The sequence below is a fragment of the Chelonoidis abingdonii genome, chromosome 5 (genome assembly GCF_003597395.2).
Source record: "Chelonoidis abingdonii isolate Lonesome George chromosome 5, CheloAbing_2.0, whole genome shotgun sequence".
In the NCBI taxonomy this organism is placed as follows: Eukaryota; Metazoa; Chordata; order Testudines; family Testudinidae; genus Chelonoidis; species Chelonoidis abingdonii.
The window spans coordinates 12,429,757-12,443,572 of NC_133773.1; the positions used below are offsets into that span (position 1 = coordinate 12,429,757).

Sequence of the window (13,816 nt, forward strand, 5' to 3'; positions counted from 1 at the left end):
GACAGGCATTTGCCATCCCTAGTAAGGAAAAGTATGACGGGGGGTGGATTCTAGAGCATTGTCCCAAAATCACTCATCTTAGAGTCATGACAGTGGCAGTGATGCAGTGTCTGGGGATAGAACTCCACAGCTCTGTTCTACTACACTAAGCCAGATGGGCTGGAGTCAGGATACCAACAGCATCGTGCATAAGGTGATTTTGCTTCCTGATAGGGGAGCAAGGTGAGGAGCTCTTCTCTAGAGCCTCATGAGATACCCTGGGCGGTGCTGTTCCTACATGGCAAGACAACCTACTTAACAGAGACATTTGTTTTGAGGAGGACGTGTGGCCCACTGATTGGGCAGAACACGAGCAGGCCCTGTGCTTTGTGTCCTCTCCCAAAACATACCGAACCAAGGAGAAGGCATCCCAGTTTTGCAGATAGGTGGTGAACCAACCCAAAGGAACAAACATAACGTCCTAGTGGGAGACACGCCAAAATGATTCCAGTGATGGGAAAAGGAAAGGAGGGAAGAAACAGGCTAATAATAGTAACTAGATCACTCCAAGTAAGTCCGATCATGGTGTGTAACCACAGAATCCAGAGCAGTTAGCCACCAAGAAAACACCAATTATTTAACCACGGCTCAGAAAATAAAGTAAGCACATTACCCTGGAGCCAGAGCCAGCAATAATCATGTTACACAACTACCCAGCACGGCTAGCAGCCAAAAGGCGGCTGAGTGCCTGACGCCTGCCAGGGAGTTGTAGGCAGGCAGAGGTGAGGCAGCTTCTCCAAATGCAATGGGTGAGGGAATGGGGGTGGGGAAGGAAAGCCAAGAGAAATGCAGAAGTTGGGTTTGGATACAAGGATGCATTCAAGGAATTTCTCCATGCAAGAGAAAGGAGATCTCTCCACATCCTCTCCCTCATGTGTGTCTCCTTTGTCTTCCACCCCATGTCCAGCTTTCTTGCCTTAGCTCAGGTGGCTGAGCCTCCTGGTGCTTCTCCAACTCTGAAACTTGTTTAAGTTTCTCTAGAGGGAACTCACCTCTTGCCTGACTGTGAAGTTTGTTTGCTTCTGTCTCCTCCTCTTTCCATGTTTTCTCTTCATTCTTCCATTTTCTCTTCCTCTGCTTCCCTTGCCCTTGCTGTTCTCACTCACACATCATCCCTGTCCTGCCTATCCCTCTCCCATCCCCGTTGGTCTCCACACTCTCTATATCTGCTTCTCACAACCTTCTTCCCATTCCCCCATCTCTGTTCGTCCCTAGCTGGGTCCCCCGTCTCCTTCTCCCAGGCCAGGCTTGTTCTCTTCTCCAGTTCACTCTGCCATGGTTCTCCCAACCCTTCTCATTTGTGCTACTATCCTGCTCCATTCTCTGCCCTGCCCCGCCCTCAAATTATGTGCACTTTCTCCATCACACAAGAGCTCTGCACATGCGTCACCTTTCTGTTAACTGTGTGCTGCTTTTTGTGCTGCCTGAGAGCAGAGCAAGGTGAGGAGCTCTTCCTGGAGCCTCATGAAATACCCTGGCTGGTGCTGCTCCTACATGGCAAGACACCCTACTTAACACAGACAGGTTCTTCTTGTTAGCTCTGCATTTGTGTACATTTCTGTTACACATCATAGGTGAAATCCTGCCTTACTGAAGCAAATGGCAAAATTCCCATTGACTTAGGGCCTGGATTCCAACCCATGAGGTCTCTGTGGTGCCAGGAAGGTGGTCTTTTTATTTTTCACTCCATGTTTCTATGGCACCTACCATAATGTGGCCCTTGACTATGGTTTCAAGGTGCTACTGCAATGATAATAACACTAATGATTAATAATTAATAATTAGCTTTCAGATAAGGAAACTTCAAAACATTTGAGACTCATTCATCTCAATGTAACACAGGTTCACGTCTTGGGTTAGACACTGTCCACAAAATTAAATAGAAACCACAACTGAGTGCTCATCCTGAAAGAGCGAACTCCTTCCAGGGTGAGAGCTGCATGACACTAGAAAATTATCTGCACAGCATCTAGATTCCAAAACTGGGATTAACTCATGGCTAGACTCTTCCACTATATAAGTAGAGGCCTCAATATATGCATATGGGTGGTTACACAGCCAGGAGATGGTGAAATACGAGAGTGACTGAGTGGTTCAGTGCCTATTAAAGCAGTGAGCAGCAGTGAATACATTAATCTCTTGTATCGGTACAGTTGGCACAGCAAAGGTCAATGGATCAGATTTCATGCTCAGACATGCTGACGTGTCTGAAACAGGGAAGACCTCAGAAATGGGAGTAACTGCACAAGCATGCATCTTCGTAGGGGATAGCATGTCAACTGCTCGAAGTGATGACACAGAGAAGACAAAATAAATGTTGTAATCGAAGGATAAATGTGCAAGCCACATTTTCCACTTCCCAGCAATTGGTTTCATGTCACTGTCACACTCTGGATGGGGAATGAAGACATTCTTCTTGGTTTTTGTGAGGGCATCAGAAAGTGGCTGTGCTAACTTTGTTCGTCCTTGACACAGGACAAGGTAGGGCCTGTCCCGGCTCCCAGTAAGTGAATGCCTTTGTAGGACACTTCGGGTATCCTTAGAAGAATACAGCCAAAAGCAGCATTGGGCTGGATTTTCAAAACCGCTCAGCTCCCACTTAGATGGTCAGATTTCCAAAAGAGTTCTGTCTTCCGCGGATCCACCAGAGTTACTGGATAATGGGCACTTTAAACACAGGGGGAGAGCCCAGACTTTCCAAATAGAAGCTGTCGTGTGATGAACTCTGTTGAAAAGGTGGCCCTTAGCTTTTGAATACAGGCCATGGATTTTTTTAGCAGTGCCTAAAGTTATAATCCTAAATACATATTTAGTTGCCTGTATTAAGTAACTTGGTTTTCAAAATGGCTGAGTGAGCATCCAGCACCCAGCATTGACTTCAGTTGGCAGCAGAGTTTGCCCAAAGTGCTCTGTTTTTTTCAGGTGTAGCACTGAAAGGCAACACCAACAGCATAGTGAATAGGCATCTACTCCAGTCTTCTATTCCTGGAGTTCTCAGCCACTGCACTTCAGCCTGGGTTGGAAACTTTCAGCCTGGCCTATCCACCATTAACAGAGCTGCCATCCCAGGCTCTGGAAACAGAGCAAAAAGCCACAATTTGTCATAACCGTCTGTTCCCAAATTTACTCAAACATTTAAAAACCCATGTTCATAATGAAAAACTGGATGGATAGCCCAGTAGCCCAAAGCCCTCTCTTTATCCAGTGATCACATGAGCTTCTGCACACTTCTCCTTTTGCTGATCTCAAAAGAACATCTCCAGGGATGAGAGGACAGTCTCCATGACTAGTCCAGCCTCAGTTTTATTGCAGATACAGTCAATATTGCTGGCGGCCTTTGTGATCTGGGCACCGAGAGGCTATCAGGTGCCCGTTTTAATTTCTGCAATTTCATTGGCTAAGTGTGTGTGTGTGTATTGATGCCATCTGTATGTCAGACCTGCTCAAGTGGGTGTAACTATGTCGCTCGCTCGTGACTGCAACCCCAGAAGGCCTAATCCGTAGTATGAAGACCACAGGTGACCAACACTCTTCTTTAGCTACCAGAGGCAGGGGCTTTGTGGTGCTGAAGTCAAAGTTCTGGCTTCAGTCTGGGATATGGCATGTGTGTCATTTAGCTGATGCCGGCAAGGTCTGTTGTTTGCAGCCACACAGCTTATTGTAGCCCTCTCTGTCATGTTCTCTGCTTTGTGGGTGGTTAGACCACTGCTTTCACTGAGGGTCTTAGCCCTCGTCTACACTGTGGGGTTAGGTCCAATTTAGCCATGTGAGGTCGATTTAAAAATGACTGTGTCCACACAACCAACCTCGTTCCGTCTACCTAAAGGGCTCTTAAAATTAACTTCTGTACTCGTCCTCCACTAGGGAAGTAGCGCTAAAATTGACCTTACTAGGTCGAATTTGGGGTAGTGTGGATTCAAATCAATGGTATTGGCCTCCGGAAGCTATCCCAGAGTGCTCCATTGTGACCGCTCTGGACAGCAGTTTGAACTCTGATGCAGTAGCCAGAAACACAGGAAAAGCCCCGGGAACTTTTGAATTTCGTTTTCTGTTTGGTCAGTGTGGTGAACTCAGGAGTACTCAGAAGCACAGGTGACAGTGCAGTCCCTCCAGAATCGTAGAGCATAGAATGTTTCTACACTCCCCCTATCATCTCTGTCCCTGAGGTTATCACAGATTAGAAGGTGAAAAAAACTCACTCATGATGACATGTTTTCTGAGCTCATGCAGTCATCGTGCACTGATAGGGCACAGCTTAATGCATGGAGGCATTCAGTGGCAGAGGCCAGGAAAGAATTAAGTGAGTGTGAAGAGCAGAGGCAGGATCTGGTGCTGAGGCTAATGGGGGAGCAAACAGACATGATGAAACATCTTTTGGAGCTGCACAAAAGCCAAAAAGAGCACAGACCCCTGCTTCATCCACTGTCTAACCACCTACCCTCCTCCCCATGTTCCATAGCCTCCTTACCCAGACACCCCAGAACATGGGGTGGGGGAGGGGAGGCTCCGGGCACCCAGCCACTCCACTCCAGAGGATGGCTTAAGCAACAGAAGGCTGTCATTCAAGCAGTTTGATATTAAGTGTGGCTACAATAAGCAATGTGGCCTTGTCCTTCCCTCCTCCCCCACCCCACCCGGGCTACCTTCTCTGCTATCTAATTTTTTTTTTAATTAATAAAGAAAAAATGTTTGGTTTCAAAAAAATAGTTACTTTATTTCGAAGGGGGGAGGGTGGTTGGCTTACAGGAAATTAAAATCAACAAAGGGGGTGGGTTTGCCTCAAGGAGAAACACACACAACTGTCACACTGAAGCCTGGCCAGTCATGAAACTGGTTTTCAAAGTCCCTCTGATGCGAAACACACCTTGCTGTGCTCTTCTAATCACCTTAGTGTCTGGCTGCTCAAAATCAGATTTGCCTCAACCTATCACCCCGCCATAAACGTCTCCCCCTTACTCTCACAGATATTATGGAGCACACAGCAAGCAGCAATAGCAGTGGGAGCGTTGGTTGCGCTGAGGTCTGACCAACAGTACCAGCAAGCTTTTAAACGTTCAAAGGCACATTCTACCACCATTCTGCACTTGGTCAGCCTATAGTTGAACTGCTCCTTGCTACTGTCCAGGCTTCATGAACGGATCCCCTGAGCTCATTGCTGGGGAGCAGGAGAGCAGAGTTGCAGCAGAACTGGTGGACAAGGACAGTTAGCAGTCCTACTGCACCGTCTGCTGCCAGCAGCACCCAGGAGTACCTGAATGGATCCCCTGAGCTCATCACTGGGGAGCAGGAGAGCAGAGTTGCGGTGGAAGCGGTGGAGTTGTACACCATGCCCTGGAGGTTGCTAGGAGCCAGCCAGGGAAGAAGTTCCCAGAACCCCCAGCCAACCTACATGTCCGACGAGGATGGTTAACAGTCCTACTGCACCGTCTGCTGCAAAGGCAAGGAGCTGCTGCTGTGTAGCAATGCCAGCTGCTGCAAGTGCTTCTGTGTCAAATGCTTGAAGGTCCGGGTAGGGCAAGGTACCTGGGCCAAGGCAAAAGAGCAAGAGCTCTGGAGCTGTTATATGTGACAACCACAGAAGTGCTATGGGGTGTTACAGCGCCAACCAGACTGGAGTGAACAGCTGCAAGACTTCTTCACCAGTGACAAAGAACAGGAATATGATGCACCTAAAATCTAAAAAGGCCCGTGCATTTCCCAGAGTCACTACACTCGATAACAGAATGTCAATGATTGCATTGGCTACTTGGATCACAGCAGCCCCCACAGTAAACCTGCCCACAACAGCAGCAGTGATGGTGAGCTGAGCGGGCTCCATGCTTGCTGTGATATAGCGTCTGCACAGGTAACCCAGGGAAAAAGCTGAGAAACAATTGTCTGCCATTGCTTTCATGGAGGGAGGGCAACTGACGACATGTAGCCAAAACCACCCACAACAATGTCTTTGCCCCATCAGGCATTGGGAGCTTAACCCAGAATTCCAATGGGCGGTGGAGGCTGCGGGAACTGTGGGATAGCTACCCACAGTGCACTGCTCCATAAGTCAATGCTAGCCACTGTAGTGAGGACGTACTCTGTCAACTTAATGCACTTAGTGTGCGCATATGCAATCGACTGTATAAAATCGATTTCTAAAAATCAACTTCTATAAAATTGACCTAATTTTGTAGTGTAGACATATTCTTAGTCTTGTTTCACAGCCTGATACCTAAACTGGCTTCCATGTACTCCTGTTGCATCCATCCTCTCTTGCTGATGAGCAGAACTGCCTGCAAAGTGTCTGTCATCTACTGTTCAGCTCGTCTTTCCATGGCCAATGTGTTCAAGAATAGAGAGATACAGTGTATGCTCCTCTCCTCCTCAAGTGTAGGGACTTTCTGGGGCAGATGGCTCTTACAGTCTGACTATTAATTATTTGTATTGAGGTGATGCCTAGGAACCCCAATCATAGACCAGCATCCGATTGTGCCAGGTTGTGTACAAACCCACAACAAGAAGACAATCGCTGCTCCAAAGATTTTACATAATCTGTTCCCCTAATTCATTAGTGTGAAACACCTATGTACAGTATAGTGGAAGAGTGAACACCGTGGCATTGCCAACCAGTGATGTAATGAACGCAGACTGCTAGAATAGCTTGTCTATAGGCCACAGTTCCTGTTGGGACAGTCAAATGTCTGGCTTCTCTGAGTGTATGAAGAAATGATTCAGGAGACAATCCCATGGGCACTGCTAATTGGGTTCTAAAACAATTGAACTTTACATAATGCAAAACAACCCCCTCAAGTCAGAAGCCCTGGGAGGCTGCTTGACCCACTTTATGAAACCACCCTGTAATTTGGCACAACTGGTGGCTTGCTCAGGAGAGAGTCAGCCTGAAGAGCAGGTGTGTTGCATGCCAGGGCTGAGATGTGTAAGCAAAGTTTGCCCCTCCTTTATTCAGACTGGATCTGGCCAAAGGCAGTTCTGTTGACAACCTCGCTTATATCGAGGAGTCAGAGTCATTTAGAGAAAAAATATTTGTGGCTCAGGGAGGGAAAGTATTGCTCTGCTGATCTGGGTGCAGCATTAGAAGTGTTTGTGTCAGAGAGAACGGAAGCAGGGATGTAGATGGGAGAGTTGGAATTGCAGATGAGTTTCCAAGCCTTCTGAGACAGCGGGGATCTGATTCTGATCTCACTTCTGAACTCCACTCCCTTTGATGTACCCCACTGGTGAAACTGAGAGCACACTTAGACCACCTGTGGTTTCACTCACCTTAAATTCCCTTGGATTCAGGCTTTCCCAGGCCTTTATCTCCCTCTCTCCACTGAATACGACCAGACCCAGGCTTCCTCTGTGCCTTTCCAATTTAGGTGATCCATTCAGTTTAAGAACAGTGAGGCGCTACCTTGTAATGTGCCTTCCCCTACTTCTCTAAAGAAAAGGCTCATCCAATCAGGATTTGACCTGGAAATTATTTTGACTTCTGCAAGAATTCTTTTTTTCCCCATTCCATATAAAATAAATCGTCATGCTAACTCATAATTTAATCTGGGGACATGTTTTGAGATGGAGCGGTTACAAGCAATACTTTTAATATTTATTTCAGAGACAGGAGGTTATTCCTTTTTTATGCTTGTAACCAAATTTGTCTTCCCAAGGGGCTGAATATTCCTAAGAATTTAGCTGCTGATTAAGTATCAACTGCCCACGTCATTTTGTTTCACTTGAAATGGAATTTAAGCAACATAGACCCAACCGAGCCACCACTGCGCGCAGAATTCCCAGTGAGCTGATATGAGGTTCAGTTTAAGCACTGCGGCCCATAACTCCATCCCGGTGCAAATTTAGACAGTGTAGCTGAGCCTTTGGGCAAATTCACAGGATTTAATTGCATACATAATTTAAGACCAAGCTATGTAATATATGCCAATGAATGGAAATAAAGGCCAGGTACATTTTAGCAAACATTTATTTCTTTAAAAAAAACGAATAAACCTATTAGGAGCATACAATGGAAATTCCAGAATCAAAAGGTCCATTTAATCCCCAGAACGTGCCTGGAACAATCTTTTGTTGTATTTATGCTCTGGTGCAATTTTTGAAAGGGAGCAAATTATCTGATTTGGTGAATTCTTCTTAGAAGATGAATAGATTTCTTCCATAGTTTGTAAGCATCACTGTTATAGTCTAGTGCTTTAAAATGCAAGACACGATACAAAATGTGTGCAACATAAGGACCTTGCCCTACAGAGTTTACAGATGGAAATCAGATGGTATAACTAGGATAATAATTCAAGGGCAGGAAGAAGAGGAGATTCAGAATGGCATTATGTCCATTCAAATTCTGTTTTGGTTTTTTTTATTGTACCATCTGAAGTCCTTATCATGCTGTCTGGAGTGACTCATAGCCGTGAGCGCCTGCCTCAGGGCAGACTGTCAAAAGCCGGGCAGACACCCCAACCTGGTGGTATGTTCTATAATTAGATTCCCCCAGCCCAGTAACAAGTGTGAACTCCCAAAGTACCACAACAGTCTTAGAATGGAGTCACAGACAGTGTCCTTACTGAAGTGTCTGTCTTGCTACCCAGGCAAGCCATGCTATGTGATAAATGGTCACTGACACCAAAAATCACAAAATATTTCAACTAACACCCAGTCCCAAGAGACCCATCACTCATCCAGGTCAATTTGCATCCTAGTCTCACAGCAAAGCCAATGCAGGTAGCTAATTCTGTAGTAAGCTAATAAAAGGGTGATTAGCTAAGAAAAAGGAATGAGAGTTATTGGGAGGTTAAAACAGGTAAAAATATATGTACAGGTGAGTCACAGTCTATAATTTCAAACGGGAGCAGAGATGTAGTGATCTGCCATTTTCTCAAAAGTCTTTTAGGGCTACCCAGGATAACTCTGGGGATCTCCATCTTCTCGTTCAGCTGTTCTGCCCTATTAGAATACAAACAGTCCAGAGAGGAAGAACTTTTCCTTGTGTCCGTACTTATAGCTTCTTCTCACAGAAAAACAGACAGACAGTTTGGCTATCCACATGGGCTCTTTCTTTGCTAGCAGACAGAGAGGAGTGCAGTTAGTCTTTGATCTCTGGTCAGGCACAATGACCACGTGCTTTGAAACGCGCAAGAATTAGCACTTCCCTATTAAAGTTCTTCATTTGCATTACACAAGGTTTTTTTCTCATGTGATGGGTTTTTTCGTTAGAAAGGGGAGATATACAATGTACATGTTTGCTATTCCATTATAACAGGATACACCGAAGTGAAAATAATGCAAGTAGCATCCCATTAGTTTTCATGAAGTTTAAATACCAAATATATTCATGTACATTTAACAATGCATTTATACCATTCTTATACATTTAACTTATTGTCTGGTTTCCATCTGCGTTTGTCAGTTCTCAGCTGACACGGCCCTGGCTGGAGCTGGCTCTTGGCTTACCAGCGTCACAGTCCTAATGACTATGTCCTCACATAAAAGGGATCTGATTAGTTATTTTGGGCCAAATCCTAGAGTCCTTAATCATCTAAATGTCAGTTTGGCCTTGAAAATATTAGCTTAGATTCCTCTTCATTTCAATGTAGATTTTCTGCCAGGCAGGATGTGAGCAAGGACAGGGGAAATTGTGCACATGGAATCCAAAGACAGAATTCTGTCCATAATAAATGAACCATTCATCAGCAGCACAGCATTTTTCATAGACAAATGGACATTGTGCCAAACCTAAATGGCGAAACACGTCTAAGGTTGCAGGGAACAATATACACCAGCTCCCTTCAGATTTGAGCACTGGAGATTAGACAAAAGCAATATACACTTGTATGAACAAGTTCAGTGCATGAGCTTTTCTTTTGGGGAGGGTGAATGTGAAGCTGATGGAAAGAACAACTGCTGGGTTCACTTTGGGTTCTGTCCAACACCCACCGGAGTCTGGATGAAGCTTCTCCTCTCTTACCGTTTTCCTATATTACAGGGGTTCTCAAACTTTTCTTTTTGCTGGGCCCCTCTTTGAAAATATTTCGGGCTGTGACAACCTCCCAGAAAAAGCGATAGCAAATTGCAGCCATGGGTACGTACAGTATACTCATGCTATTGCCACCCTTCCGGCTGCTCTGCTGCTGGTGGCAGTGCTGCCTTCCGAGCAGGGTGGCTGGCAACTGCTGGCTGGGTGCCCAGCTCTGGAGGCAGTGCCACTGTATGGTACTGTCACCCTTACTTCTGTGCTGCTGCTGCTGGTGACGGTGCTGCCTTCAGAGCTGGGCAGCCAGAGAGCAATGGATGTTGTTCCAGTCCCCCCCGACTGCTCTTTCCCCCAGTGACATTGTTACGATCTCACAACCCACCTACAATAGGCTTGTGACCCTCCCTTTTGGGTCAGGCCCCCCAGTTTGAGAAACACTGCTACATTAGCTAGGAAAACGTTTTCCTATCAGTCAGGAGTGTGTGCAGAACAGAAATGATCAGATGTTTTGGGGATTAGCTATGCAAATCATCTTCCCTTGGCTGCTATATAAAAAAATGAAAATCTAAACAAAAATCCATATCTTACTTTTGAACTCTGGGCTGCCATGTATTACACTGGAGATGCCGTCATGAAATACATGAATACTGCGGTTCCTAAACTCTTTTCCATGGTCTAGAGCTCTTCCTGATGGTATGCGGAAAGTTAATCAAATAGTGGACATCATCAGAGTGGTGGGATGAGACAGTCCGTAAGATCATCTTCTGAAATGGTCCACCAAGGGAATGCTTGTAAAAGCGTGTGCTACTAGAACACAGTGAATCCTGCTTTCTGATTCTGTTTTCTCTTAGTGAGGGGTTAATGTAGCCACCTTAATTACAAAGCATGCTGCAATATTTAAATAAATACAGTAAAATCTTGCAGTATTACAAACAAATATTTAATAAATAGGATGAGCACAAATTCAGATAAAAAAAATTTTTTGTAGTCCAGGGACACAAAATGCCATTTTCTTGGCAGGCAAATCCAGAGGTTTTCTTCATGGTTTTTTTGATGTTGTACTGAAAGGAAAATGAAATGAACTAAAATCAGCACTTATGCGCTTAGCCAATGTGATACATCCCAGACTAGCTTTGAAGGAAAATAGTTTTTGCCAAGAATGGTGTTATCTCAGCACTTAGTATTTTGAAAACTGAACGGAGAACTCCAAAATAACTAATAACCCTCAGCTATATATTGCTTTGAACAATGAGTGTTTCAGAGCCAGGCTTTCTCCCTTGAAGTCATAGGGTCCATTATTTGGTAAAGGTTGTCTCAGCCAGACTGATAAAGGGAAATAGGTAGCAGGAACCAGTTGTAGCTGACTTCAGTGATACTTCTGGGGGAATGAGATACTACTCAGGATGAGCAAGAGTGGCAGAATCTGGACCCAATGGGAATGGATGACAAGTCACTTGGATATTAAAAGGTTATTTGTTTTTGTTTTGTTTTTTATATTTACAAGAGACATAAGGTCAATTTTAGGACATGAATTTCTACCGATAGAGATATGCTAATCATCATTAAAACTACCTTCATTTGTGTTGGAAGAGAACAGAAATAGATAGGGTTAGTGTAGCATCAAAGAAAGCAATCTAGGACCCAGTTCTACAATGCACAGACTAATAGTTTTATTCATTAAGCCAGTAATGAAGATAGAAGTGTAAGTGTTTGCAGAACTGGGTCCAGCACCAGGCTGCTGGAATGGGCTCTTTAATCACAGAAGTCACACTAATCAGATTTCTGGATATCTGAAAATTAATAGTAAGCCCTGATTTGCATGTGGCTTTGTAAGGCTCCTACTTTTCTTTCTATTGCTTTGTAAATATAGTTAGTATTTTTCAGCCAGCACAGTGGTGGAGAAAAAACGTGCCTGTCTATATCATGGCTTTGGAGAACCTGGGGTAGCCAATACCAAGTTGCACCCTCATCACATCATTTCTAAAGGCTGGAAATCTCATATACTGTCCTAAGGTGAATCCAGCTCCCTTTTTAAAAGGCTTTGACTATTAACCTGTGCTGATGCTTGAACCAATTCACAGGACAATTTCTGAATGATGACAAACAGTCTATTCAGGGGAAGAGAAACATTTCTGTAAAGAACAGTCTTCTGCCAGCCCAGTCCCGCTTCCAGCCAATGCACTGGGTTGGGTTATTAAATCAATGAGGAAGCCAAGCCTGGGATTTGGGTTTGTTTTTGCTATAGGCAAGTCTCATTTTCCTTTTACCCCCCAGGGGCGGCTCATTACATCGATACACCCCCTTCCACACCCGGCAGCGCCCAGATTAGAGCTGGCTCCTGCTGGGAGCACCCGGAGCACCCCCAGGCAGGTACCTGTTCATGATCTTGGTGACGATCAGCTTGACCCAGGGCGCGGTGGGATCCAGACAGACTTTCTTGCCGTGTTTCGTGGTGGCTCTGCGGGGAGGCAGAGGGGAAAGCGGGGTGAGCGCGGGGCTGGCGGAGCGGGGAGGGGGGCGCAGGCTGGCGGGGGGGCAGCAGGGCCCCGACACTTACATGACTTCTGGCACCTCGCAGTGGGGCCCCTCGGGGATCAGCTCCACGTGGGCGACGCGCTTGGGGTGGATCACCGCGGTCTCGGTCTGCAGGCACTGGCACCGCAGCTCGCCGGCCATGGGGGCGCCTGCTCGGGGAGGGGGAGAAAGAGTCAGCTCCTGCCAGCGGTCAGATACTCTGCAGAGGGGTGGGGGCCGGGACACACCCTGGGTCCGGTTCATGCCCCCGGCCCGGGCACTCCCCGCATCCGTCCGGCTCTCGGACACCTGGGTCCCATCCATCCCCCCGGGACTCCCCGCATCCGCCCGGCTCTCGGACACCTGGATCCGGTCCGTCCTTCCGAGCCCCAGTGGGAAGCGAGACTCCCCCAGCCCGGGGCCACCCCGGCGCAGCGAGCCCCTTACCCCGGCACAGCGCGGCGCAGGCAGCCAGCAGCAGCAGCAGCAGGGCGCTGCCGGGGGCGAAGCTCCAGGGGCGGCTCATGGTTCGGGCTGGCGGCGGAGGCTGGTGCTGGGATCTGGGCCCGGCTCAGCTGTGAGCCACCGCAGCGCCCCGCGGCCGCTTTTATCCCCGCTGGGTCAGCTACCCGCAGTCCGGGGAATTCCTGGGAGCCCCATCCCGTGGTGCGGGGCTCACTCACCCGGGGAGGGGAGGCGGGGAGTTCCCATTCCCCATCCCGTGGCTCACATGGGCCGTGGATGGGTCAGGCACAGTCAGGCTGCGAGCGTAACACCCTGGCCTGGGGCTAACCCGCCGCGGCCCTTCCCAGGCGGGGTCAGCCTGCCTGGGGGTCACTGGCCCTGCGTGCTGAGCAGCAGCCAGGTAATCATTAGTAGGAGTGAGCTGTGTTCTCTCTACACCCAGCGCCCCACCTGTGCCTGGGACTCCCCCGGGGAAAATAACATTAACCAGCCTGGCAGAGGTTCCATTTCAGGAGGAAATGTAACGCTAAGGTACCAAGCTTGGTAGTTAATACACAACTAGTTAATATGCATGAATATTTTTATTGTTATTAATAATCCTTGAATACAGAACCATTACAATGGCTAGCCGCCAGCTCTGAGCTCCCAGCTAGTTATTTCAACAGACTAAGCCACCATCAATTCCCAACGCTAGATCCCCTCCGCCCCTGCTCTCCAATCAAATTACTAAATCGTATGTAAAGATTGAGAAAAGAGCTGATGAAATCCCCTAAAAGATGTATTGTTCCTAAGCAGGGCACAATTAAGGAGATTGGAGACCCCTGGGCTAATGTTTTTTGGAGG

The 13,816-nt window shown here is 46.9% G+C and overlaps 1 protein-coding gene across 2 annotated transcripts in view; it reads right to left on the bottom strand.

The window, feature by feature from the left end:
- The window catches only part of LOC116814586 (interleukin-8-like), a 30,388-nt gene extending 17,253 nt beyond the window's left edge, over positions 1-13,135 (bottom strand). Inside the window, exons 1-4 of one of the 2 annotated variants that reach the window (XM_032762318.2) lie at positions 12,956-13,135; positions 12,552-12,678; positions 12,369-12,452; positions 10,971-11,055 (exon numbers count right to left, since the gene is read on the bottom strand). In XM_032762318.2, coding sequence (XP_032618209.1) covers positions 11,034-11,055; positions 12,369-12,452; positions 12,552-12,678; positions 12,956-13,034 — 312 coding nt within the window. In that variant the 5' untranslated portion in view covers positions 13,035-13,135 and the 3' untranslated portion in view covers positions 10,971-11,033. Of the gene's footprint in view, positions 1-10,970; positions 11,056-12,368; positions 12,453-12,551; positions 12,679-12,955 lie in introns of those variants that run through there. The other variant, XM_032762317.2, reaches the window with a different exon arrangement.
- Between the last annotated feature and the right edge of the window lie 681 nt (positions 13,136-13,816).